The sequence below is a fragment of the Pyricularia pennisetigena genome, assembly GCF_004337985.1.
Source record: "Pyricularia pennisetigena strain Br36 chromosome Unknown Pyricularia_pennisetigena_Br36_Scf_10, whole genome shotgun sequence".
NCBI lineage: Eukaryota > Fungi > Ascomycota > Sordariomycetes > Magnaporthales > Pyriculariaceae > Pyricularia > Pyricularia pennisetigena.
In genome coordinates this window covers 1,027,759-1,053,765 of record NW_021940922.1, presented here as the reverse complement: position 1 = coordinate 1,053,765, position 26,007 = coordinate 1,027,759, and the positions used below count along the sequence as shown (strand labels likewise).

Below are 26,007 nucleotides of genomic sequence, written 5' to 3'. Positions count from 1 at the left end.
GCTAACTAATCAAAATCTCTCTGCTGCAGTTCAAATTCCCCAATCTCGGCGCGGACGCCCCTGGATGGGGTGACGGCCTACAAGCGTGTCCGGGCCGGCTGTTTGCCGACAACACGCTCAAAATCATTCTTACCCACCTGCTTCTCAATTACGAGTTTAAGCTGAGACCAGGTGACACCAAGCCCAAGAGGGGATCCATGCCTAACGGGTCTATGTTTCCGGAGATGAAGGCCCGCATCTTGATCCGGGCAAGGCCTGACAGAGCTTGATAGAGCAGAGGGTAAAACTGGAGCACGAGCAATCCAGGATTGCAGTTATAACCACCATCACCCGTAGATAGTAGAAAGAGAAGGAAAAGTGTGTCTAAAATTGAAACTGAAACAAGTTACGTTGTCTATGGTTGCACAAGTACTGTATACATTACTGTAAAGTGACATTTAGACATGGTCAGGGACTTTTATTAGCTGAGATGATGAAGCCCTTTGGAAAGTTTTCAAGCCCACTGAGAGTAGGTTTCGGTAGTGATCTGGCAAGAGGGAGACACAAATGGCACTTTTTGGGAAATTACAAAGCTCTTTACTTGGGCGAGTCGAGGAATGTTTTTTTTCTTTTTCATAGCCTACAGACTATTCTAGTGTTTTGATGAAGTGGTGCTATTAGTAGTTTAGCAATTGGACTTTGGTCAGGATTTCACTTGCAAGGCGGGTGTTCCAAGCTTTTGGCGAACTTTAATTACGCTTTTCCTTGTTTTTGTTTTCAATGACACAAACAGACACCTTTTATTGTAGGAACCGCAAGTCTGTCGGAGAGAAATGGAGGCTGCATGTGAAAATTGAACAATATTGTTTGTGATGTCGGAGAATACAGGTGACTATTCTAGTCGCTAGACTACACAGGTGACAGTTGTCACATTTGGCCGCGGAATTACTATTTCCTCCAGATTGGCTTCACCCAGTACTAACCTAATAAATACACGTTTCAACGACTCTTGACTTCTATATTCCAGTATATAACCCGAATCCCTAACCTTGACATTCAAAAGTCAGATGGGCTAGGAATCATCAAAATTTGCGAAGCACAAGATCATAATACCATGAACCATGGACTCCCTTCCAAAGACTCAAACTGCCATCATCGCCAACGAACATGGGAACCTCGTCATCAGCCATGACGTGGCACTTGCGCCTCTCCGGCCCGACACGGTCCTCATCCGGTCAGAGTGCGTGGCTCTGAACCCAGTGGATGCCAAACTCACTGGCCCCATGGGATTCCACGGGGCTATATCGGGATCTGACGTCAGCGGGGTGGTCGTTGGCCTCGGACCTGATGTTCCCACTGGTCGCAACTTTCAGATCGGCGATCGCGTCTGCGCAGCCGTCCAAAGCATGAACCCCCTTGCACCGCTTACTGGTGCGTACGCAGAGTACGTCGACGCCACGGCCGACTTCACCCTCAAGCTGCCGACCGGCATGGGCTGGGAAGAGGCCGCCACGCTGGGCATTGGGACCGCGACGATTGGGTATGCGCTGTTCTGGTCGCTCAAAGTTCCCGGACATCCCCAGAAGCCGGCCGAGCAGCCGTGTTTTGTGCTGGTGTACGGGGGCAGCACGGCTAGCGGCACCATGGCGATCCAGATCGTGCGGCGGTCGGGCTTGGTTCCCATCACGACCTGCTCGCCGCACAACTTTGCGCTGGTGGAGCAGTACGGGGCCGAGAAGGCGTGGGACTACAAGGATGCTCGTGCCGTGGATCAAATCAGGGAGTACACCAAGAATAGACTCAAGTACGTCTTGGATTGCTTCTGCGAAGGAAACAGCATGTCGTTTTGTTATGACTGCATCGGACGGCCAGGGGGATTCTACACCAGCTTGGAGCCGTACAACCAAGTCAAGGCGGCGTCCCGGAAGCTGATCAAGGCCGACTGGCTGCTCGGCCCTGCACTGTTTGGCAAAAAGCTGGGTTGGCCACCGCCATACGATGTCGAGCCCGATCCGGCACTGAGAGAGTTTGGCCGGGAATGGTATCTTTGTGTGCAGGCGCTGCTTGATCAGGGACTGTTGAAGACGCATCCGGTTAAGATGGTGGAAGGCGGCTTCAAGGGCGTCTTGGACGGCTTGGAACTGCTGAGGAACAAGGCTGTCTCGGGAGCCAAGCTCGTTGTCCACGTGAGGGGGGGCCAAGTAGTTGAGAAAAAGTTGAAACTTGAAAGGTAGCTTTGGTAGCTTTAAAAGTACATTGGTAGCTATAGTTGAGTTGAGTTACATAGAGCTAATTCGACTGTGACCGTGCCCGACAGGAAACTAGCTTTTCTTTGTTCCAATACCCCTTTTCAGTCCATAGTCTGAGTCTCGTCAGCCAGGCCGGAAATGCAACCATAATCCGGCATCGTCTCTTCCCACCCAACGCAATGCCAACAACTGAGCAAACCGTCTGGATCGTACTTGTTCTTAATCTTGGCCAGCCTTGCGTAGTTCTCGTCACCCCAGTACTCTCTTTGGAAATCCGGAAGCCAGGGATCCGCCTCGTTGGAGTAGGTCCCACCGTCCGGCACGAGGTCCCTCCACGTCTGCGTGATGTTGCGAAACTTGGCCACCATCGCTCGTCTCTCGGCGATGCTGTTTGAACCCCGCCAGTCGAGCTCATGATTGACCATGAAGACGGAGTGGTACCAAGCTGGAGTAAGGCTAGTGTTTTTGTTTCCATCGGTGAAGCCTTGCCTTTTTGCAAAGGCCAATGGCGTGGTCGTGAGAAGGGCTGCTGGACTTCCCTCCTTCTCCATTGTCAAGATGGCTTCGACCATCCGCTGTCTCCTTGAGGTATCCTCAAGTGCGGCTTCCGGGATGAGGCGGCTGGAAGTAAAGACTGCCCTGCTGACAGCCGTCGGCAGGGCGGCGCTGCTGTTGATGACATTGACGTAAAAGTCGAAGAACGTCGGCATGGTAGTTATGTTTACATGCCCGCCATCGACACTATGGAGGAAGTCGGTAATGGGCCTGACCGCTGATGTGGCGGCGGCGACGTCGTCCCCTTCCTTGACCAAGATGGACGAGTTGGGCCCTGCATACGCACCCCATCCGTCCAGCACCCACTGTTGCATGTTCTCCACCAGCAGTCTCATAAACTGCGCTCGATTCTCTTCGGTCGTCTTTGTAAGCTTCATGGTAGCAAACGTCACGGGCACCTCGGCGTCGACGACAGATGACGAGTTCAACACCACGCCGAACGCACCGGCGCCTCCTCCTCGCAACGCCCAGAACAGGTCCTGGTTCTGACAGGCGTTGGCAACACGGAGCTGTCCGTCCGGCGTGACGATTGCGAACTGGAGAACGCGATCAGCTCCGAGGCCTTTGCTGCCGGTAAAAGGCCCATGGCCGCCGCCCAGCAACCAGCCTCCCGACGAGCCGATGCTGACATATGTCCCGCCGGCATAGGACAGGCCACGGCTGTGCGCAAAGCGGTAGAGCTCATCCGTGGACACTCCGGCCCCGATCGTGATGGCTTTGGTTCCAGGTGGCGGGGCTTCGCACCCGGCCGGCACAAAATCCTCGTGGAATTCCATGTGCCTCAGCCCACGCGTCCAGAGGGCGAGGGAGCCCTGGCGGCTGCTCCGTGCCGAATAATCGACGCCGCTGTTCTTGATGGAGAGGGTGCGGTTTGTCGACCGAGCATAGTCAAATGCGGCTGCGACGTCCTCGGGTGACGTGACGGGGAGAAAGTGTTTTGAGACGAGGCCCTGCTGACAGGATGCAGAGCTTTGCAGCGTGGCGCCGTCGAGGAGACATGAGTCCGTGGAATTAGCGGCACAAGCCTCCCCTTGAAGATGACGAAAGCCCGCGTACTGGCTTGTTCGGAAATAGGCCGAGGGGAGCCCCGCCTTGACTTGGGCACATGATGAACCGGAGGGGTTGGTGAAGCAGGGCTCGGCCAGGGGAAGGGCTGACTGCAGACGGCCATCGACGGTGGCGTTGAGCTTTGCCAGAGCAGCATCAGCGGCAGAAGCAGCGGCATTGCCGGGGCCCCTCAGCGCACACACGGGTTGGTGCGAGTACAAAATGAGTGGGATCAAAATAGTCCAAGCCATGTCTTGCACTATGGGTATTTTCAAATGTCTTGGTGGGGGAATGAGTAGCGAGTAAAAGCTCTTAGGGGTTTCCTTGATAGACAATTGCATGAGCGAAGGGAGAAGAAGAAGAAGAAGAAGAAGAAGAGAAGAAGAGAAAAAGACTTAAGAAGTCCAAGTTCACTCTTTAAATAGTCCAATACTTTGTCTGTCTGTGCAAACCTGACCTAGACCATCTACAAACACGGCTCAACTTACACCAACATTTCATACACCCCTTGCCTTTTTTTTTTTTGCCACCCCCTTCTGCTTCTTGCGAGCAGCTTCTGCGTCTTGCCAAATAGCTTCCGCGTCTGACCCCGGTTCCTTGCCACCTCTCACCGGCAGTTCTGCCTCTCGCGAAACATGACCGATGCAGACGGATTAGGGAAGATCTCTGGACCATGCACGAGATCTGCCGGTCTGCCGGTGCTCTCATCCTCCCAACGAAATTCATATTTCTCAATCAAGTAGATAAGAATCATTTTTACTTCTTCCTGGCTGAAGAACCTACCGGGGCAGGCATGAAAGCCCGCCCCAAACGCCAGACTATCGTGTGACACGGAGCCAAAGTGCCAACGGTTCGGGTCTACCTTTTCTCTGAGTTCCAGAAACCGACCGGGGTTGAAAGTTTCCGAGTCAGGATAGAGCTCCGGGTCGTGGTAGATGGCTTGGCTGGGGAAGGACAGCTGAAAGCCATCCGGGATGACAGTGCCGTCCTTGAGTACGAGGTTGCCGATGGCCGCTCGGCGGACGGTGATGGCACCGAGGGTGTGTAATCTCTGGCCCTCCTTCATGAAGGCGTCGAGGAGGCGCAAGGATCCCAGTGCTTTGCGCGTCCAGTTCGTGGTCGGTGTGATGTTGTGCTCGTGTCGGACAGACGCGATTTCTTGCTTGATCTGCTCGAGATATGCCGGGTAGTCCAAGAGGTCGTAGAGGCTGCTTAGAGCGGTGGCCGCGCTGCTGTGCACGCTGGCCATCATGATGAAGCGCTGGTCCTGAGCCAAGTCCTCCAACCTGAGTCGTTTGCCCTCTTCGCGGTAGAGGTCCACGAGCCACTGTATGCCGTCGGGGAACTGGTTCGTGAAGGAGGACTGCTTGCGTTTCCTGAAGATCGGTTCGAGCAGTTGATGGTTCCGGTCGTTGTTGGCTATGAGTATCTTGCAGGCCTCGTCGAAATACTTTGCTGTCCAGCGGAGGTAGGGGTGGTACTTTTGCCGCACGTTGCGGCATGCAACCTCGAACTTGAGGGTGGTGTCGATGGCCATCTGGCACCACTCGTCGTTGGCAGAGAGCTCGGGGCCGACGAGGACGCGGGATGAAATGCGAGCGACGAGGTAGGCGAGGCACTGGTAAGGTTGCATGGGCCTCCAGTCCGGACAGGGAGGAAACTTGTGTTGGTAGGCGGCGATGCACTCTTCCCACATTACCGGGACGAGATCGTTTAGTCTCTTGTTGAGGTCGACCCGGACGATCTGGGACGCCTCGTTTGATTGATGGAAGCCGCCGACGTGTTTCAGGAGAAAGTTTTGCTTGTTGTACTCGGCAAAGCTGAGCTTGCTCTGCGGTGTCCTGGCCACTTCGTCGAGGTACTTGAGAGGCATGATGATCTGTGGACGTTTCTCGTCTGTCGGGTTGCGCAGCGTAAAGGGGATGCCACGTTTGCCATACTTTTCGTAGCCGATGCCGATAAGTTTGGTCAGGTCTCTAACGTAACGCTTGGGAGAGTTGTCGCCGTCCTCAAACTTTATGTGCGGAAAGGGAAGCCTGGGTACGGATACGAAGAAGGTCTTGCGAACCAGCCAAACAGTGACTGCTCCAATGGCAAAGAATAGTACTGTCAATGTAAGGTACATTTTGATTGTTGACGCTTTTTTTTTTTTTGATGAGCTTAGCAGGAGATGAATGTTGAAAGACCAAAATTTGCTAAGAGTGACGGAATTTCAAAATTGGTAGTTGTGGACTTTGATGAAATCTCAGACTGAATAGTAAACAAAACAAATTCCTTGGTGCACTTAAATAAACATACCCCGTAGATCGAGAGGCCAAATCGGGTAAATAACATTAATAATGCAAATAACATGACAGAAACACTCGTGCAAGTATTAACAGGCAAAATTCTGCCCGGTCCATGGATACAAGGTTCCATGGGTGGGCAGGTAGAATGAAACGGAAAGGTTAATACACTTTGGTTTGTGCTGGTTGACTTGGTGCCCCCTTGCGAACTTTGTTGTGGAATTCAAATCCTGCAGGAATTAAAACAAAGACCTTCTAAAAATATCCATTGTGCTCCCATTTACCAATTCGAGATAGTTCGATAAACACACCGCAAACTTACTAGTGAAGCTCGGGAAAAGTAGCTTGAGATTGTTTACCCCGCGTAACCAGGTCGGAAACAAAGAACCGCTGGCTCGAGACCATCTTGAGATGGGTTACATGTGAAATTACAGTCACACCATGTCTGCTGACACGCACTTGGCTGGGATTTATTTCTTTTTTGCTCTTATTCCAACCCGTAGCGATCTAACAACTGGGTGTAAATTTACACCTGCAAAATTTACACTTGCAAAAGTATACTCATAAAAACAGTGCAGTTCTCATTAAGCTTAGAGCCTAGTTCCGTAACTTCCGTTGAGCACATGTCTGAGAGATAAAAAAAAAAAAAAACGAAAGCCATGTCCAGCTTTTACACCCTAGAAGGACCCGTTCCGTCGTCTTGTCTAATTGTAGTGGTCTCACAAACTTTATCCTCTCTCGTTTCCTTGTTTTTGCCACCTTTACCAGCTTCTGCCTCCATGCCGAAATCAACTACATCCAACCTTTGACGCATGGGGACTTCCCTCATGCCAAATGTGGCAACAAGAAACGAGACGGCAGCAAAAGCAATGCCAATTTGCCAAACGCGCTGCATAGACTTGGTAAAGACATCAACGACCTGAGCCTTGATGTCGTCAGGCAGCGTATGAACAATAGCAGGACCGCGGGAATATGCCTCTCCGTGTGCCAGCAGTGCACGGGTGCTCGCGTCATCTATCGTCCACAGTAGCTGCTCGAACCGGTCGTTGAACAGTGCGGCCGGTACCGAGGTGCCCCAGATCATGCCATAACTTCTCACAAACGCCCAAGTCCCCGTGCTGGCCGCAGTGTCCTTGTCGCTCAGCTCTGCTTGGACGGCGGGCAAAAGACACGTCATGATGCCGCCGATGCCAGCAGCCATGAGCAGCTCGGCAATTACCCAGGTGGCCGTCGTCCCGGGCTTGTTGGAGCTGGCCCCGAGCGAAGCAGCAAGCGCAAACCCGGCCGTGATGCAGCCCAAGCCCACGACGTGAATGGGCTTGTACCGTCCCGTTTTGCTCATGACGATGCCCGCGATCATGGCACAGGGTGCAAAGGGAGCGGAGAGCGGGAAGATCATGTACCCAGACTGGGTGGGGCTGGCGCCGAGCACGCCCTGGAAGAAGACGGGGAACATGAAGAAGGCCCAGTAGGTGACGATGGCCGACGTGAAGCTCACAAAGAAGGCGCTCGCGCTGGTCCTGTTTGAAAAGAGCCGCAGCGGTATGACGGCCCATCCGTGCTTCCTGCAGGGAGGTGCAAGCCACTCCCACAGCGTGAAGCACCCCATGCCGACGAAGGAAAAGACGAGCGTGGCGATGATGCTGGGGTCGCTCCAGGGTTTTGCCCCGCCGCCGTAGGCAAGCGCGTAGAGGGTCGAGGCCGTGGCCATGAACAGGATGACCGTCCCTCCGACGTCCACTCTCTGCGCGCGCTGGAGCAGCGTCAGCCGGCCATCCTCCGACGGAGGGGTCTTGACGCGAAGCCATATGCCCAGGCAGACGAGGCAAAGCACGCCGATGGGCACGTTGAGAAGGAAGATGCCGCGCCACCAGCCCCGATCGGCCAAGGCACCACCGATGAGGGGTCCGAGGGCCGCGATGCCGCTGATGACGCCGTGCATGACGCCGACGTACTTGCCGCGCTCCCGCAGCGGGATCACGTCGCAGATCACCATGTCGATCATCATGTTGATGCCGCCGGCCCCGATGCCCTGCGCGGCGCGGCCGACGATGAACAGGGCCGCGTCGTTGGCAGCGCCGCACATGGCCGAGCCGACCGTGAACACGGCCACCGAGGACATGGTGACAACCCGGCGCCCGTACAGGTCCGAGAGTTGCCCCGTGAGGGGTTGCAGCGCGGCCGAGAGGAGAAAGTACAGGTTCACTGCCCAGATGTACGAGGCGCCGAGGCTCAACTCACGAGAGACCGTGGGGAGGGCAGTGGCGACGATGGAGCCGTCGATGGCTGAGAGAAGGGCGGCGAGCATAAGAGAACAAAGAACGATGAAGAACCCAGGAGGCCTCTTCTCTGGTGGTGGCGAGCTGTTGTCGTTGGTGTTGTGATTCATGATTGAATTTCTGCTAATGCAGGCTTTTCTCTTTTTTTTTTTTTTTTCTTCTTCTTTTTTTCCCCCTTCTTTTACGAAGTAGATGTGTTGCTCGCAGTGTAATGTGTGCACTCGGAGAATGTTGCTGCTAAATGTTTTTGCCACTAAAGGACGTTTCCGCGGGGCCGGAGCTCAACAGCGATGTTGTAACAAATTTTCCTTTTTCGCTCAATGTTTACAAGCGCAGTTGAAACTTTCCGTTGGATCCGTATTATAGTTACTTAAGTCGATTAAATCTTATTATTTGAAAACAAACAATGAAAATATACTGTGTTCTCCCGCTTCGTCTTGCATACCGTGTCACGTGAAGAATTTCTGCAGTACAGTTTCTAACAGCATTTGCTCCGACTGGGCGAATACTTCCCCGGCCGTGCCCTTACCCTCTTACGTCACTGAGTTCGTGTCAACTCAAACTCGTTCCCCGTCAAAATCTCCATCGACGACTCAGGGTACACCTTGATGGCTGCAGAGAGACAATGGGACGGGGACTGAACTCAGTTGTGGCGTTTGATTTCTCCTATCCCGGTTTCCGTAAAGTATGCGTATCCTGCTGTCAATTATTGGACGGATTCATGCCAGGTCGGGAACGCCTTCGCTCCAGCGGTCAGTGACCCCTCTCGTTCATGATGTTCAGGGATCACCCAATATAAACCAACGGACGAAATATGAATCGTACTTGACACATGCACCTAAGCCTTATTTAGAGTTCTGTAGGGAGCCAAGCTGGTAAGCTTTCAAGCGGTTTCAACTAAACAAATAACTTTATTTGAACTGAACTGCTACGGCATGAACCGACATGCTGGCCGACCAACGACCAATATGAGCTACCCTTTCACAGATATCAACTGTATTAGCTTACTACCGATTATATACAATTAGTTTGAATTTCCTTCTCTCACCGGTTAGCAAAACTTTGTTAAACCCTCCAGGTTTTGGTCAAAGCCTTCATAGGACAATCGATCTTAATTGTGGCATGTAATCCAGTTTTGAGTTATAAGTACATAACAATTTACGAATTGATTGCCGGATTGAGTAAAATCATAGGTAAATGATGTATCCTATGTTCGGGCTGGTGTGTTGCCTCTGAACAAGGCAGGTATACATATAATGCTCCGGTCAAGTCATGACACTAGTCATTTGTCTAGGTACGGACCATTATCTCCATTTCATTACTCGACAGCAACCAGGTTTTTCTCCGCAGAATGAAAACCCAGTACTAGTCATAACATTGGAAGGCATAGGAAAAAACCTCCTATGCACAAGAATATTCGGCGTACATACGAGCCGTTCATTATTTCCATGGAAGGAACTGACCCAGGGTGAGGGGGGGCACAATGTACAGTTCGGATTGACGTGCTTTGCATGAACTATGCTAGGAGAATATAGATTTAAGCTTCCGGTTACGAGTTGAGGATTATATCAAAAACATGTTGCAATCGGGGAGTGAAAATCACAAGTGACACCCCACACGAACTACGACTCGAGGCTGGCCGTGCGTCGGAAAATACCATCTTGTTCGAGAATCAGGATAAGCAAGGCCGTAGCTGGGCTGTCAAGTGCCATGGCGCTACACAGAGTGGAGTGCATGGATCGCCAAACATAGATAACAGAAGACGTGGTTCTGCGGAGCCTTGGACGTGCATGACCTGTCTGGATCAGTTATGGCGCATAGTGTATAGAGACTTCATGCTCAGCATTAAACCAGAGTTCTCACAGCCTCATCCCGAGCCTTTGCACAATAACAAAATTCCTGTAATAGCAGCAATAGAAAAAGGAGGGTGTGGAGATCTTAAGCGCAACGAAAGTAGTCACTAGTTGAAATACAGCCATTCCAGTCCAGCCATCTGCAACAAGGGGATTTTGTTTTTTTTGGCTTCAGTTGTTAGAGCTCTGGAACCCGGGAGTCTCCCTAACTACTCCCAATTGCCTGTCAAAGAAGGCAAACACACGCTGATTAGCCAGCCCGATGGCGCCCATCTTGGCCTGCAGTCCGCCTGCTCCCGGGCTTGTGCCCACCCAGAGCTCTTTTTCCCCGCCCAGCGCCTCGAAGACGGCAGCCGTGTGGTCCGTAACATCGAGGTACAGCGACTCGGCCGCGCCCGTGACAAGCACTGGACACTTGACTCGCTTCAAGTAAGACCCGTTTCCCTGCCCGTCCGGATGATCCTCGCGCAGGGTGAACAGCCGCATCGCCTTGAGGCACTGCGCCGGGGTCGCCACGCCCAGGAACCGGCGCGCCGTGGCGATCTCCCAGCGGGTCTGGAAGCCCACGGCCATGCCGAGACCCATCAAGGCGTCGACCATGCCGTCGCTGACCCAGCCGTGCTCCCACGCCTTGATGAAGGCCGGGCTGACGTGCTTGGTCGCAAAGTCAAACAGGTCGTACAGCGGGTCGATGGCGGCGCAGGCGGCAAAGCGGGAGTCGGCGGCGGCACGGAGGGCAAAGTAGCCGCCCAGCGAGGCGCCCGTTATCCCGATGCGGCTCGCGTCGATGCTGCCGAGGTTCTCGTCATGGCTGGCATGTTGGGAGATCCAGGCAAGCACGTAGTCGAGCACAAGAGAGTTGACAGCCTCCCAGTCCTGCCGGAAGGGGATGTTGTGCTCGTGTAGGGTCAGGCCCTGGCCTGGACCTTCAAAGGTGAGAACAGCGTAGCCTAGCTTGGGACCGGCGGCCGGGTGCATGAAATATATCTCCTCCTGGATGGAGTCGGCGCCGACCGGGTTGACGATCAGGGGCGTTTTGCCATCGGGGAGACGGCAGCGTGCAGGAGGCAGGTAGAGGTAGGCCGGTAAAGTCACGCCGGATTTGCCATAGGGGATGTCAAGCGTGTAAACGGGCCCCTCGAGGAGATTGACAGCCTTGCGAAAGAGGTCCCTGGCTCTGTGCAGAGATGTAATGGTGCGCCGGTCGGACTGTCCTGCAGCCTCGCCGTGATACATGTACCCGCTGGCACGGGTGTAGTTAGCGGCGCGGAAGAACGCGCTGCGGGCAGCAGAGATCTGGCCTTGGGATAGGGCTTCGACGGCAAGCTCCTCGGCGAGGCGAGCTTGCTCGGCCCAGGCCTGGTTCCAACTCTCGGCGTTGCCCTGCTTGACTTTGCCGATCGCGTCGAGGAACTCGGCCACCTCGCAACCGCCGTAGCGGCATGTGCCGAGGATGCGAACAGCCTCGAAGTTGAAGAAGGTGCCCGAGAAGAATTGATGCATCTTTGTTTGCTGTTTGTTTTCTCGGGGCTGGTGGAAGAAAGAAAGTTGTCAACGCCGGCCCAAGATCTGAGCGGGAGGGTAAACGAATTGCGGTTTCTGTCCCAGGTAGGTGAAGAGTGTTGGTTAATGGTTACTCCGTCGTCGTGATCAAAGAAACAGGGACTCAGGGAGTATACTGGGAAATATCGCGATCCAGACGGACCTTCGCATCCGCCGTGATTACTCGTGCTTCTTACGTGATATCGCCGTGATGATTTGACTCTCGCAAGAAGCTGCCTCATTTGTGAGCTTGATGCCAAGAATAGCTTTCGCTCCTACAAGATTTACGGTTTCCAGTTTCGTTGTAGATTTGACTGGCGATATACCGTGGTGAAATTGTTAGTAGAGCAGGTACTTGCACATGAGAACTAAAAGTATATGTGCTCGTATATTTGTTAGTTATTACCACAAAAGGTATCGTTTGGTAGAATCCACCAGAAAAAAGGTACCTGATTAGGAGTGCGGAACATTAGGCGAATCACTAGAGTATTAATCCCCTTGCATTTCCTTACAAATCTTGGATGATTTATAAATCTTGATTTTTGACAATGATTGGGATGAAATTATATGCACATGGGCGTAAACAAGACGTTTCGCGGACCCACCTGACGGCACATATCCCCGCACAAGTACATGGAAATTTTTGGAATTTATACACCCTGCTAAACATTTTAATTTGGATTTCAACTCGATGGTCTAGAATCTTTTCTTCCTTCGTTTCGATCTCTACTTCGACCTCTAGCGAGCGATTAACTTTTTCCGTTCGTCTTGATCTTCCTTGTGTGATATACAGTCTGGCCATAAGGTCTAACCTTGTGAATGGATCCAGGTTTCTGGGAGCGGAGAACCAGCCTTTGTCCAAGGTTAGACGAAGAGAAGTCTTCGGCTTACACGTTAATAGACTTAATCTTGGAAAGAATAGGTTAGTTGCCGTTGGAATATAGTGTGTATGTTGCATTTACATATGCGTTGTAAAATATGCTAGTAAGTTAGCCGTTGTCACATGGATGTCGAGCTTCTATAAATTACCGCTGCGCCTCGCGCAAAGAATACTTTGTATCTTTGTTTCCTCACTCGAAAAAAAGAAGCAGATTTTATAGCACTCTATCTTCTGCTATATACTTTGGTCGTCGACTTTAACCGCAACATTTATCCCCCACAAAAGCCATTTACCAAGATCTCTGCGTTCCTACTTAGTGTAACGTTGGACTTGAAGCTCATCTTTCAGACGCAACGTGCTTGTATGTCATCTCATACTTGAGTAATTACACAAACACGCACAAGCCCACACGGAACCCACCCACAGATACATATACAAATACCCCCCCAAAAAGAAAAACAAGATGAACACCAAAGAACCAATCGCCGTCGTTGGCAGTGCGTGCCGCTTCCCCGGCGACGCCACGTCGCCGTCCAAGCTGTGGGATCTGCTCCGCAATCCGCGGGACGTGCAGTCTGAAATTCCGCCCAGCCGGTTTACCGTGGACGGCTTTTATTCCGAAGACGGACTCAGGCACGGCGCCACAAACGTCCGACATTCTTACTTCCTGTCGGATTCTTCCGCCCACCGGGTCTTTGACGCAGACTTTTTTGGCGTCAAGCCGGTCGAGGCGTGGTCCATGGATCCGCAGCAGCGCCTGCTCCTGGAGACGGTCTACGAAGCCCTCGAAGCGGGCGGCTTGCCGCTCGAGAAGCTGCAGGGCACCAACACGGGCGTCTACGTCGGTGTCATGAGCAGCGACTACGCAGACCTGCTGGGCCGGGACTTGGATCACTATCCCACCTATTTCGCGTCCGGTACGGCGCGCAGCATTTTGTCGAATAGGATCAGTTACATTTTTGACTGGCACGGTCCGAGCATGACTATTGATACTGCCTGCTCGAGCAGCCTGGTGGCGTTGCATCAGGCAGTGCAAAGCCTGAGAAGCGGGGAGGCGCCCTGCTGTGTGGTGGCGGGCGCCAATCTGCTCTTGGGACCAGAGCAGTTTATTGCCGAGAGTGAGTCATGGGTTATCATGTCCCCTTTTTTTTGAGGGAGGATTGGCTGTGAAGTCCCGACTAACATGTGCGCAAACCAGGCAAACTAAAAATGCTGAGTCCCCGCGGCCGCAGCTCCATGTGGGACAAGGCTGCCGATGGTTACGCCAGAGGCGACGGAATCGCGGCCGTCGTGATTAAGACGCTCAGCCAGGCCCTCCAAGATGGGGATCACATTGAGTGTATCGTTCGCGAGACTGGGTAGGTGCACGCAGAATCCATCTCCATTTATGACGAGTCGTTACTAAAAGTTCATTTTCCTTTCTTCCTTTCTCTTCTTTTTTTTTTTTTTTTTTCAAACAGTATCAACCAAGACGGCCGTACAAAGGGCATAACAATGCCTAGTGCCAAAAGCCAACAGGAATTGATCCGGCAAACTTATGCACGGGCGGGGTTGGATCTTTCCAAAGCATCTGACAGACCTCAATATTTCGAGGCCCACGGGACGGGAACACCAGCAGGTGATCCGCAGGAGGCCGAGGGAATCGCGTCGGCCTTCTTTGGTCCTGACATTGGCTTTCAAAGAGAACAGAAAGACAATCCTCTATATGTCGGATCCATCAAAACCATCATCGGTCACACCGAGGGGACGGCGGGAATCGCAGGCCTGCTTAAAGCATCTCTGGCTGTGCAACACGGCACCATTCCGCCCAACATGCTGTTCAATGAGTTGAGCCCAAGTGTGGCTCCCTTTTATAAGCATGTCCGTATTTCGTCGGAGCCCTTGCCGTGGCCAGATGTGCCACAAGGAGCTCCGAGACGAGCGAGCCTGAACAGTTTTGGTTTTGGAGGGGCCAACGCCCATGCCGTTGTCGAAAGCTACACGTGTCGGCGTTTGCCACGGACAGCAGCCCGGGAGACAACCACGGTCTCGCTAGCACCTTTCAACTTCTCTGCTGCCACAGAAAAGTCCTTGCGAAGCATGCTGGAGTCTTATGCCACTCACTTGGAGTCCAAGGAGGACTCATCCATCGATCTCCGCCAGCTGTGCTGGACTCTCAACTCGCGTCGGACAACCCTCGCTGTCCGCGCCTCCGTCCCAGCCATGTCTGTTTCTGACCTGGTCGCCAAGCTCCGATCTGTCAACAACATCGTCACGGCTCCGGCTGCCAACCTCCCTGCGGGCAACACCTCCCCGCGCATCCTGGGCATCTTTACAGGCCAGGGCGCGCAGTGGGCCCGCATGGGAGCCAGGCTCGTGGAGTGCTCGCCCCTGGCCGGCAGGGTGCTGGACGAGCTCCAAACGGCGCTGGATACGCTGCCCGTGGTTTGCGATCGCCCGACCTGGCGTCTGCGTGACGAGATCATCAAGGACGCGTCCTCGTCCCGCATTGGCGAGGCCACCATGTCCCAGTCCCTCTGCACGGCCGTGCAGCTGGTCGTGGTGGCCCTCCTGCGGGCCGCCGGGGTCAAGTTCAGCGCCGTCGTGGGCCACAGCTCCGGCGAGATGGCCGCCGCCCACGCCGCCGGCTACCTCTCGGCCGGGGACGCCATGCGGCTGGCGTACTACCGCGGGTTGGGACTGCACCTCGCCCGCGACGGCGGGGCCATGATGGCGGTGGGCACGTCGCTCGAGGACGCGCTGGAGCTCTGCGACCTGCTCGACAACAAGGTGTGCGTGGCGGCGGTGAACTCGGGCGTCAGCGTGACGCTGTCGGGCGACGCCGAGGCCATGGACGCGGCCAAGGAGATGCTGGACGACGAGAAGAAGTTTGCGAGGAAGCTCAAGGTCGACAAGGCCTACCACAGCCCGCACATGGAGCCCGCCGCCGAGATGTACGTCGCGGCCACCAGGGCGTGCGAGCTGCAGCTGCGGCGGCCTGACGGGTCGTGCAGGTGGGTCTCGAGCGTCACGGGCGAGGACGTCGACGAGCTGCCGGACCTCGAGGCCCTGCGGGACGTCTACTGGCGCGACAACATGGTCGGGCGAGTGCAGTTTGCCCAAGCCGTTGAGTTCGCCGTCGGTGCGCATGGCCCGTTCGACATGTGCGTCGAGGTCGGACCGCATCCCGCGCTCAAGGGGCCGACGCTGCAGACCGTGACGGACGCGATGGGGGCCAGTTTGCCGTACACGGGAACGCTCAGCCGCGGCAAGGACGACGTCGACGCGTTCGCAGAGGCGCTGGGTGCGCTGTGGCAGAACCTGGGCCAGGGCGTGGTCGACTGGCTTGCGCTGGACAGGGCCCAGGTCACGGCCTGCACGGCTGGGACGGACGCCGAGCCGTTCGGGTACTCCCCGCCGCAGGTCATCAAAGACTTGCCGACGTACCCGTGGCAACACGACCGCGAGCACTGGCACGAGTCCCGCTACTCGAGGAGCTTCACCTCCAGGACGACGCCGCCACATCCGCTGCTGGGGACGCGCTGTCCCGACGGCACGGCGGATACGATTCGCTGGAAGAACGTCTTGCATGCCAGGGAGATCCCTTGGCTTCAGCACCATCAGGTCGAAGGGCAGATCGTGCTCCCGGGAGCTGCTTACATCTCGGCGGTCCTGGAGGCGGTCAATCTCCACCTCGGCCTCGGTCCCGAGACGGAAAGTCGCGCGCTCGTCGAGATGCAAGACGTCGTCATCAGCCAGGCGCTGGTTGTACCCGAGAATGCCGGCGTCGAAGCACTGCTGCTTGTTCGCATCACCGACCAGCACGTCGACGCTGGCGGCTTCGAGGCTTCGTGGACCTACTACTCTGAATCGCCAAAGACCGCCAACGCCATGGACGAGAACGCGTCAGGTCGCGTCCGTGTGGTGGTGACCCGGGACGGTGGTGCGGAGAGTCTGCTCCCGCCTCCACACGTCGCAGCTGAACGACGCTTCCTCAGCCTGGAAGAGGATCGTTTTTACGACTCGGTCGCCGAGCTCGGGCTGGGATACACGGGGCCCTTCCGCGGCATGCTCAACACGTCTCGCCGCATGGATGAAGCCATCGGCCAGCTCGCCATCCCCGAGTCCGAATCGGTTCGGCAGAACCTGATTGTGCACCCGGCCACTCTCGACTGTGCCATCCAGAGCATCATCCTTGCTTACTGCTACCCCGGCGACGGCCGCCTCAAGGGGACGCACATGCCCACCAAGATTGAGCTCCTGCGGTTCGACCTCGCCGCCTGCAAAGCCCTGACCGCGAGCGACAAGATCCCCTTTTACGCCAGCTGTTTCGGCAGCTGTCCCGGTAACATGGTCGGCGACGTCGAGCTGCAAGCCCCCGACAAAAGACAAATCGTCGTCCAGCTTGAGGGCCTGCATGTGACGCCCTTCAGCAAGCCGAGTCCGGCAGACGACTTTAGCCTCTTCTCCCACCAGACGTGGGATGCCGCGTCGCCGAGTCTTCCGGATGTGGACTGGAGCCAGCCCTGCTACAAAACCCACCAAGAGCTGTCGTGGATCATCGAGCGGGTATCCTACTTTTTTATGCGTCAGCTCGCCGCGACCTTTCCCCGGGAGAGGCGCGGAGAGCTAGAGTGGTATTTCCAGCACTACATGGGCTACATTGATGATTGCCTCTCGCGAGTGGCCAATGGAACTCACCCTTTTGCGTCCGAGCGGTGGAACAGAGACACGCGTGCCGACATCGACAAGATCTTGGCTCGGTATCCAGACCTGATCGACCTCCGAATCGCCCGGGCCGTGGGGGACAACATCGTAGGTGCCATGCGCGGCGAGCTCCGCATCCTGGAGCCACTGCTGCAAGATAATCTCCTCAACGATTTTTACATGCAAGGCTTGGGGATGGATGTCTACCTCCCCTCCCTGGCGGCGGCGGCGTCCTCCCTCGCGCACCGCTTCCCGCACATGGACATTTTCGAAATCGGTGCCGGCACGGGCGGCGCGACGTCGATGGTGCTCGACAAACTCCAGGGCAAGTTCACGTCTTATACGTACACGGATATCTCGGCCGGGTTTTTCGAAAAGGCGCAGGACAAGTTCGCAGCGCACGCGGATAAAATGTGCTTCAAGACGTACGACATTGAAAAGGGCGTCCGGGAGCAGGGCTACGTCGAGGGCTCGTACGACCTCGTCGTCGCCTCGCTCGTGCTGCACGCCACGGCCGACGTCGAAAAGACGCTGCGGAACGCACGCAGCCTGCTCCGTCCGGGCGGCTACCTGCTCGCCCTCGAGCTGACGGACAACGACCCCTTCCGGTACGGCTTCGTCTTCGGCACGCTGCCCGGGTGGTGGCTGGGCGTGCACGAGGGACGCACGCTGAGCCCGTGCATCTTGCCCGACGCCTGGACCACGGCGCTCGAGAAGACGGGCTTCGGCGCCGTGCAGGTCCTGCCCCACGTCGCCGAGTTCCCGCTGCCGCTTTGCGTGTGGAGCTGCCAGGCCGTGGACGATCGCGTGCGGCTGCTGCGGGAGCCGACGGCTCCAGACGCCATGGGGCTGGGCATCGGCAATACGCTCACCATCATCCACGGCCCCAGCTCTGTCGCAGAGTCGGTTGCGTTGAACGTCGAGGCGGTAGTTTCGAGGCACTACAAGAACGGCGTGCGGCACGTGTCCTCCATGGAGGAGGTACCCCGGGCGGGTCTGCCGATGCTGGGCAGTGTCCTCAGCTTGGTCGACCTCGAATGCGATGCAAACGAGCCTGGATTCTTTGCAGGCATGGATTCCGAGTCGCTGGCCGGCTTCCAAGAGGTGTTTAAACAGTCCAAGAGCATCCTCTGGGCCACATCCGGGGCGCTGTCTGCACGGCCCCACGCCAACATGTTTGTCGGTTATCAGCGCTCCGTGGTGTGGGAGATGCCGCACGTACGGTGCCACATGGTCAACTTCGACAACGCCATGCCCCGCCTGCATGACCTCCATCTCGTGGCCGACGCCATCGCGGCCAATCTTGTTCAGCTGGAAGCCTGGGCTCTCTGGGAGGAAAAGGGTGAAAGTCAGGGCATGCTGTGGTACGACGAGCCCGAGACCATGGTCCGCGTCGAGGCGGGCGAGGTCGAGGTCCTCGTGCCGCGCATCAAGCTGACCGAGGAACGCAACCAGCGATACAACTCGGGTCGTCGCCCCTTGACGAGCCCCGTCCCTGCTCAAGACGTCGAGCTGAGCATCACCAACAAGAAGGGCGAGCTGCTCATGCAGGCGGCGGGGGCCAGGCCAGGCAGGAACGCAAAACTCAAGCTCAGCAATTCCATGCTCAGGCCGATCCTCACGACGGACAAGACGCCACCTCTGTTCGTGTCCTTGGGGCAAGATTCCGGTCGCTGGGTCCTTGCCTTGTCGACCTCGCTCGAATCGCACATTTCAGTCCCTGCCGGCTGGATGATAGCCCTAACGAGCCAGGACTGTGACGCGAACTTGGCCGAGATGACGAAGCTTTACCACTTTCTGGTTGCGCACCGTATTCTGGAAGGGCTGATCCCGGGAAGCTCCGTGGCTGTCTTGGATCCAAGCCGGGCACTCGGCGACGCGTTGGCTGCTGTTGCTCTCGGCAAGGGGCTTCAGATCACGCTGCTCACCAGCGAAAAATCCAAGCAGTGCGTAAAGCCCTGGTCTTACGTGCACCCTCGCGCCACCAGGTTGTCTGCCTCACGATTGCTCCCGGCAAATGCTTCTAGGTTCGTGGACCTTGGCTCCTGGGAAGACGGCAGCTCAATCTCAGCGCTCATCCGCTCGTGCCTGCCACCCAACTGCCAGGTTCTTGACGAGCAGTGCTTCCTGGCCAAGATGGACGAGAGCGTCCGCCGTAAGTCGCCACCGTCAGTCATCAAGGACGTTTCCGATCACCTGCAGGCAGTGTGGTATTCTTCTTCCGAAACGGCTTGTACCGCTGCCTCGCTTAGCGACTCCCAGCTGCCCATGCTCAACGTGGCCCAGATTTCAAAGCCGGGTAGTGTGACCAGTGTCCATGTCGACCACGGTCAAAGTGTGCTTGATTGGAACACGCCGGGTCTCGTCGAGGTTCCCACGCAGCCCGCCAGCTCGGTCGTCAACTTCCACCCCGACAAGACCTATTGGCTCGTCGGCCTGACCGGCGGTCTCGGCCTCTCCTTGTGCGCATGGATGGTCGATCGCGGGGCGCGGCACATTGCGCTCTGCAGCCGTAACCCCAAGATCGACGCCGACTGGCTGGGTGACATGTCGGCCAAGGGGGCTTCCGTCCGCGTATTCCGCGGCGACGTGTCGGCCAAACCTGACGTGGCACGCATCCACGCCGAGATCACGTCGTCCATGCCCCCGATAGTGGGCGTGGCCCAGGGAGCGATGGTGCTGCACGACACCATGTTCCCGGATCTGGACGTGGAAAGGGTGCACAAGGTGGTCCGGCCCAAGGTGGATGCGAGCCTGCACCTGTCGGAGCTCTTCTCCCAGAGAGGAGAGCTGGACTGGTTCATCTTCTTCAGCTCCATGGCCTACGTCACCGGCAACCGCGGCCAGAGCGTCTACGCTGCGGCCAACGCCTTCATGGCCGCCCTGGCCCGCCGGCGTCGGGAGGAGGGACTGGCAGCCAGCGTCATCAACATCGGCGCCATCATGGGCAGCGGCTACGTGTCTCGCGAGCTGTCCATCCAGCAGCAGGCCGTCCTCCGCGACGTCGGCCACACCTGGATGAGCGAGCAGGACTTTCATGAGATTTTCGCCGAGGGCGTGCTCGCGTCGGACCCGAGCCTGCCTGCCCCCAAGGCCGAGATGTCCACCGGCATGCGCCTCAACGCCGACAAGTGGGCCACCTATCCTCTGTTCCAGCACCTCGTCACCAAGACCAACGGCGACCTGGAGGCCGGCGCAGGTGGCGCCGCCAAAAGCACCAAGGCCGCCGTCAAGACCTTGCTGGCCAAGGCCAAGACCAAAGACGAGGTCTGGGAGATCATCAAGGACGGGTTTGTTCGCAAGCTGCAGGTTGCTCTGCAGGCGAGCCCGAACAAGGACATGCTTGGTCTCACGGCGGATGAGCTGGGCATCGACTCGCTGGTTGCCGTGGACGTGAGGTCGTGGTTCCTGAAAGAGCTGGGCATCGACGTGCCGGTCCTGACCATCCTCAACTCGCCCTCGGTGAAAGCCATGTTGCTCGCCGCTCAGGACCTCATTCCGGCGGATTTCATCCCGGGGGTCGCCGCGGACGATGGTGGTGGTACGGCCGCCGAATCGTCCAAGCCGGCCGATGCTGCTGCAGCTGCAGCTGCAGCCCCGAATGTTGCGCCTGTGCCTGCTGAAGCGCCACCAGCCAAGACGAGTCCTAAAGAGGAGAAGACGGAGGCGGCGGTGACGGCGGCAGAGTCAGTGGTAGAGTCAGTGGCACATCCTTCCGAGTCTCCACGCTCGTCTTCTATCCCAGACGAGCGCTCACGTCTGCAGCTACGGCGCCCCAGTTCACCAATCTCACTCGCTACCACCGAATCTGAAGGCTCTGCCGAAGAGTCCTCGGGCGGTCTCTGGCGTCTCTCCAGCATCTCAGCCCCGTCGGCCTCCTTGGATCCCGACAGTCCCGGGACCGGGGCTTCGACCCCAGCCACCATCAACTCGCCCGTCTTCAAGGCCAAGTCGCCGGCAAACAGCCGTTCTGGCAGGCGTCACAGCAAGGAGGAAGAGTGCCCGAGTCACGAATACGGGCTCCTGACCAAGGCGGGCATTACCGACAACTTTCTCAAGCGCGTGCTTCCCATGTCGCCCGCCCAGGCGCGCTTCTGGTTCCTGCAGTCTCTTGCCGACGATCCCACCGCGTTCAACGTCACGTCCAAGGTCCGACTGCAGGGTTCGCTGGACGTGGACCGCTTGGGCAGGGCGCTGGAGCACGTCGGGCAGTATCACGAGGCGCTCCGTACCATGTTCGCCACCGACGAGGTCAGCAAAAAACCCGTGCAGTGCGTCCTGGCAAAGACGGTCCTTCATCTCGAGCACGAGCATGCCAAGGACGAGAGGGACGTTGACGAGGCGGTACAAGAACTGCAGAAGCACGTTTACAACCTCGGCCGTGGCGAGACCCTGAGGTTGAAGCTCGTGTCGCTGTCAGATACGCTACACTATGCAATCTTGGGTTACCACCATATTGCCGTGGACGGCGTGGGCTTCCGCATCTTCTTCGACGATCTGGAGCGCGCCTATAATGGGAGTGAGCTCGAGGGACCCGACGAGAACAGGGTGCAATACCCAGACTTTACAATCCGGCAGATGGAGGCTCTGGAGAATGGCCAATGGGCGCCTGACCTCGACTACTGGCGCTCGCAGTTCCCGGCCGATGACCTACCTGCACCGCTGCCTCTGCTGAGCCCAAGCCTGCTGGCCGTGCACCCTCAAGATTCCTCCTTTGGCTCGCACAACGTGTCCTTCCGCGTGTCGGCCGCCACGCAGCAGAGACTCGCAAACCTGTGCCGGCGCAACCTCGGCACGACCTCGTTCCACTTCTACCTCGCCGCGTTCCGGGTGCTGCTGTTCCGGCTGGCCGACAGCAAGGTTGATGATCTCTGCATCGGCGTGGCCCACAGCGGGCGCCAGGATGCGGACACGATCCGCTCGCTCGGTCTGTTCCTCAACCTCTTGCCTCTTCGGTTCCGCCAGGAGCGCGAAGCGCAGGTCAAGTTTGGCGACTGTCTCCGCTCCGTCCGGGACGTGGTCCGCGACGCCTTTGCGCACGCGGCGGTGCCCATCGACGTGCTCCTGACCGAGCTCCACGTGCCGCGGTCCAGCAGCCGCCCGCCCCTCTTCCAGGCCCTTTTCAACTACCGCCAGAACATCCAGGAGGGCCGCGAGTTCTGCGGCTGCCGGAGCGACGGCGAGATGGTGTCGGGCGGCGAAAACGCCTACGACGTCTGCGTCGACGTCGTGGACTCCCAGACCGACCAGGACATGATCACCATCGGCCTGAACAAGGCCCTGTACACGGCCGAGGCCGCCGCGCTGGTGGCCAAGTCCTTCGAGTGTCTGATCGACAGCTTCGTGAAGAACCCGGCCACGCGCATCACCTGGCCGGACCTGTGGCCTGCAGAGCAAGTCGAGAGGGCCGTCGAGATGGGGCGCGGCAGGGAGTGTCAGTCCAGCTGGCCGGCGACCTTGATCGACCGCATCGATGCCATGGTGTCTAAATATGGACGGAGCCGCGTGGCACTCAAGGACGGCCGCGGGGAAGCCTTGACGTATTCTCAAATGGGTCAGCGGATCGACGCTATTGCGTCGGCCCTGTTGGCCCGGACGAGGGCTGGAGTCAAAGCCGATCCGCCCCAGACCGTGGGTGTTTTCCAATCTCCCGGCGCGGACTGGATCTGCTCTCTGCTCGCTGTAATGCGCTCGGGGTCTGCCTACGTTGCTCTTGATCCCTTGGTCGGCCCCGATCGTCTGTTGTCTATAGTACAAGATTGCACGCCCGCCATCATCCTCACCGACGACGTGACGGCACGATCCCATGCAGAGTTTTTAAGCCAAGCCAAGGAGAAGGCTGGTGTTGAAACGATCAGCGTGGATGAAATCCCGGCCGGCGCCTCACCGTCGACCACACCAAACCACGCAACAGCTGACGGGGTCGCCCTGATCGCCTACACGTCTGGCTCGACAGGCAAGCCAAAGGGCATCGTGGTGACGCACGGCTGCCTCGTCAACTTCCCCGAGTTTTCCGTGCCGGCTTGGGGCTTCGGCGAGTCACCCCAGGAGACGGTGCTCCAGCAGTCCTCGTATGCCTTTGACATGTCGCTGGGCCAGTTGGTCGTTGCGCTCTGCTACGGCGGCACCCTCGTCATCGTTCCGTCCTCCCAGCGCCGCGACCCCGCCGCCATCTGCGACATCATGGTCAGGGAGGCCGTGACCTTCACGCTCGGCACCCCGTCCGAGTTCCTCGCTTGGATCCGGGCCGGTCGCGACAAGCTCCGCAACGAGGCAAAGTGGACATGGGCGGTTTCCGGCGGCGAACCGATGACGCAGGCTCTGCTGGACGGGTTCAGAAGCCTAGATATCGACGGCATGCGCCTGTTCAACAGCTACGGACCCAGCGAGACCAGCTTTGGCTGCGCCGACGCCAGGGTGCCGCTCGCGCTGACGGGCAACTCGCCCGAGGCCTTTGGCGTCTCTGCCGCCCCCAACTACTCTTTCTACATCGTCGACGCCAACCTGAAACCCTTGCCCGCCGGGATTCCCGGGGAGATCATCGTCGGAGGCGGGTCGGTGGCCAAGGGCTATCTCAACCGTCCCGACCAAACCTCCAAGGCCTTTGTGTCGGATCGAGCAGCCAGTCCGTTTTTCCAGAGCAAAGGTTGGACGAGGGCACACCGCACGGGCGATCGGGGCCGCATGACCAAAGACGGCAGCCTGGCCGTCATGGGCCGTCTGGCCGGCTGCACGCAGGTCAAGGTCGGCGGCATCAGGATGGACCTGGAGGATATCGAAAAGGCCATCCTCCAGACCGCCGGCCCGCACGTCTCGCAGGCTGTCGTCTCGGCCCGGAAGAGCGCCGCCGGCGCCGCCCAGGTCGACTTTCTCGTCGCGTTCGTGGTCCTCTCGCCCAGCGCGCCCAGCGACATCCACTCGTATCTCGACGTGCTGCCTCGTCGCCTGCCGCTCCCGCAATACATGCGTCCCGTGCTCGTGCAGGTGCTCGAGAGCATCCCGACGACCGAGTCCGGCAAGGTCGACCGCCCGGCGGTGGCCCAGATACCATTGATCACGAGCGAACACCCACCCTCGTCCGGGGCTGCATCTCCCAGTCCGGAGGAGGCGCTGGGCGAAGCGGAGCTCAGGCTGAGGGAGCTGTGGGAAGAGGCTCTCCCCGCCGAGGTGCGCTCCCGCTTCGGGCCCATCGGTCGCGATTCCGACTTTTTCCACATCGGCGGGAGCTCCCTTGCCCTGGTGCACCTGCAGGCCCTGATCAAGGAGCGCATGGGTGTGTCCGTGTCCCTGCAGAAGATGTTTACCGCCATCACCCTCGGCGCCATGACGACCCTCGTCCACATGGACGACGACTCGACGCATCGTGATACGGCCAAGGTGGACTGGGACGCCGAGGTCTCGGTCCCTCGGTCCGTCGCCACGGTCGCCAAATCCGCTGTACTCGGGTCGCCGCCCAGGACGCCGCCTCAGGTCGTGGTCCTCACCGGCGCCACGGGCTTTTACGGCCAGGAGATTCTGCGCCTGCTGGTCGCCGACAAGAACATCACGACCGTCCACTGCCTCGCAGTGCGAAAGTCGCTGCCGCAGCTCAGAGAGCACAAGCCCGCGCACATCTACAGCCTTTTCACGAATCGCAAAGTCGTCCTCCACAGCGGCGACCTCGGCAAACCCAACCTGGGCCTCTCGCCGACGTCGGCCCAAGACATCTTTGGCCAAGCCGACGCCATCATCCACAACGGCGCCGACGTGTCCTTTATGAAGTCATACGCCTCCCTGCGGCTGATCAATGTTTTCTCAACCAAGGAGCTCGTCGGCCTCGCCCTGCCTCGAAGGATCCCTTTCCACTACGTCAGCAGCGCCACCATCGCGCGGCTCGCCGGGACCCAAGAGGTCGGGGAAACGAGCATGGCGCCGCATCCACCGCCGGCGGAGCCCGACGACGGCTACACCGCCTCCAAGTGGGCTTGCGAGGTCTACCTGGAGCGCGTCGCCGCCGCGGCTGCCGGGAGCTGGCGCGTCGTCGTGCATCGGCCGAGCAGCATCATGGGCGAGGACACGTCCGAGCTGGATCTGGTCAGCAACCTGGTCAAGTACGCGAACCTGATCAAGGCCGTGCCCGGGACGAGGCAGTGGAAGGGCAATTTCGATTTCGTGTCCGTCGAGACGGCCACCAGGATGCTCGTCGACCGGGTCTTGGCCCCCGAGGATCACGGCTCCGGGCGCCAAAAGGGCGTTGAGTTCGTCTACGAGACGGGCGAGATGGAGGTTGGCATGGACGAGGTGCAGCAGCTGATGGAGATGGGGAGCGGGCAGGATTTTGAGGTTTTGCCCGTCGACAAGTGGGTTGACGAGGCCGAGAGGGTCGGGTTGAGCCCACTGATCGGAATGTATCTGAGAAGCGCTGGCGAGGGAAGGATTTTGTTCCCCAAATTGGTCAAGAAACAAGCAGTTCAGTAAGAGAAATAGTCTACATTTACAGTAGTCTAGTTTACTTGTATTTTAAAAAGTTTTTATCAATCACGCTGCAACGAACTGCCTACGTCTTTTGTCTGATTTAACTAGCCTCGGGACCTGGCCGGTCGCTGTAACTAACGTTAATGCATTGGATAAAAGTAGTCTGTCACTCCGACTGGGGTTTCAACTCTCCAGGAG

General features: G+C 57.5%; 6 protein-coding genes across 6 annotated transcripts in view; 3 read left to right on the top strand and 3 right to left on the bottom strand.

Moving 5' to 3' along the window:
* PpBr36_10637 (uncharacterized protein) overlaps positions 1–269 on the top strand; it is a gene marked incomplete at both ends in the record, with an annotated part of 9,056 nt that extends 8,787 nt beyond the window's left edge. Inside the window, one exon of the mRNA XM_029897747.1 lies at positions 30–269. Coding sequence (XP_029744053.1) covers positions 30–269 — 240 coding nt within the window. The remainder of the gene's footprint in view (positions 1–29) is intronic.
* Positions 270–1,100: 831 nt separating this feature from the next.
* Positions 1,101–2,213, top strand: PpBr36_10636 (uncharacterized protein; the record flags this gene model as incomplete). Its single annotated transcript, XM_029897746.1, has 1 exon — positions 1,101–2,213. One exon carries the CDS (start codon positions 1,101–1,103, stop codon positions 2,211–2,213), a length of 1,113 nt encoding a protein of 370 aa, XP_029744052.1.
* Positions 1,349–5,955, bottom strand: PpBr36_10635 (uncharacterized protein; the record flags this gene model as incomplete). Its single annotated transcript, XM_029897745.1, has 4 exons — positions 1,349–1,726; positions 1,881–2,242; positions 2,428–4,109; positions 4,442–5,955. 4 exons carry the CDS (start codon positions 5,953–5,955, stop codon positions 1,349–1,351), a joined length of 3,936 nt encoding a protein of 1,311 aa, XP_029744051.1.
* A 757-nt stretch (positions 5,956–6,712) lies between these two features.
* Positions 6,713–8,504, bottom strand: PpBr36_10634 (uncharacterized protein; the record flags this gene model as incomplete). The annotated part of the gene is made up of 2 exons (XM_029897744.1): positions 6,713–6,742; positions 6,843–8,504. The coding sequence occupies 2 exons, from the start codon at positions 8,502–8,504 to the stop codon at positions 6,713–6,715; spliced, it is 1,692 nt and encodes a 563-aa protein (XP_029744050.1).
* A 1,914-nt stretch (positions 8,505–10,418) lies between these two features.
* On the bottom strand, positions 10,419–11,750 carry PpBr36_10633 (uncharacterized protein; the record flags this gene model as incomplete). The annotated part of the gene is made up of 1 exon (XM_029897743.1): positions 10,419–11,750. The coding sequence occupies one exon, from the start codon at positions 11,748–11,750 to the stop codon at positions 10,419–10,421; it is 1,332 nt and encodes a 443-aa protein (XP_029744049.1).
* A 1,382-nt stretch (positions 11,751–13,132) lies between these two features.
* On the top strand, positions 13,133–25,812 carry PpBr36_10632 (uncharacterized protein; the record flags this gene model as incomplete). The annotated part of the gene is made up of 3 exons (XM_029897742.1): positions 13,133–13,787; positions 13,868–14,027; positions 14,130–25,812. 3 exons carry the CDS (start codon positions 13,133–13,135, stop codon positions 25,810–25,812), a joined length of 12,498 nt encoding a protein of 4,165 aa, XP_029744048.1.
* Between the last annotated feature and the right edge of the window lie 195 nt (positions 25,813–26,007).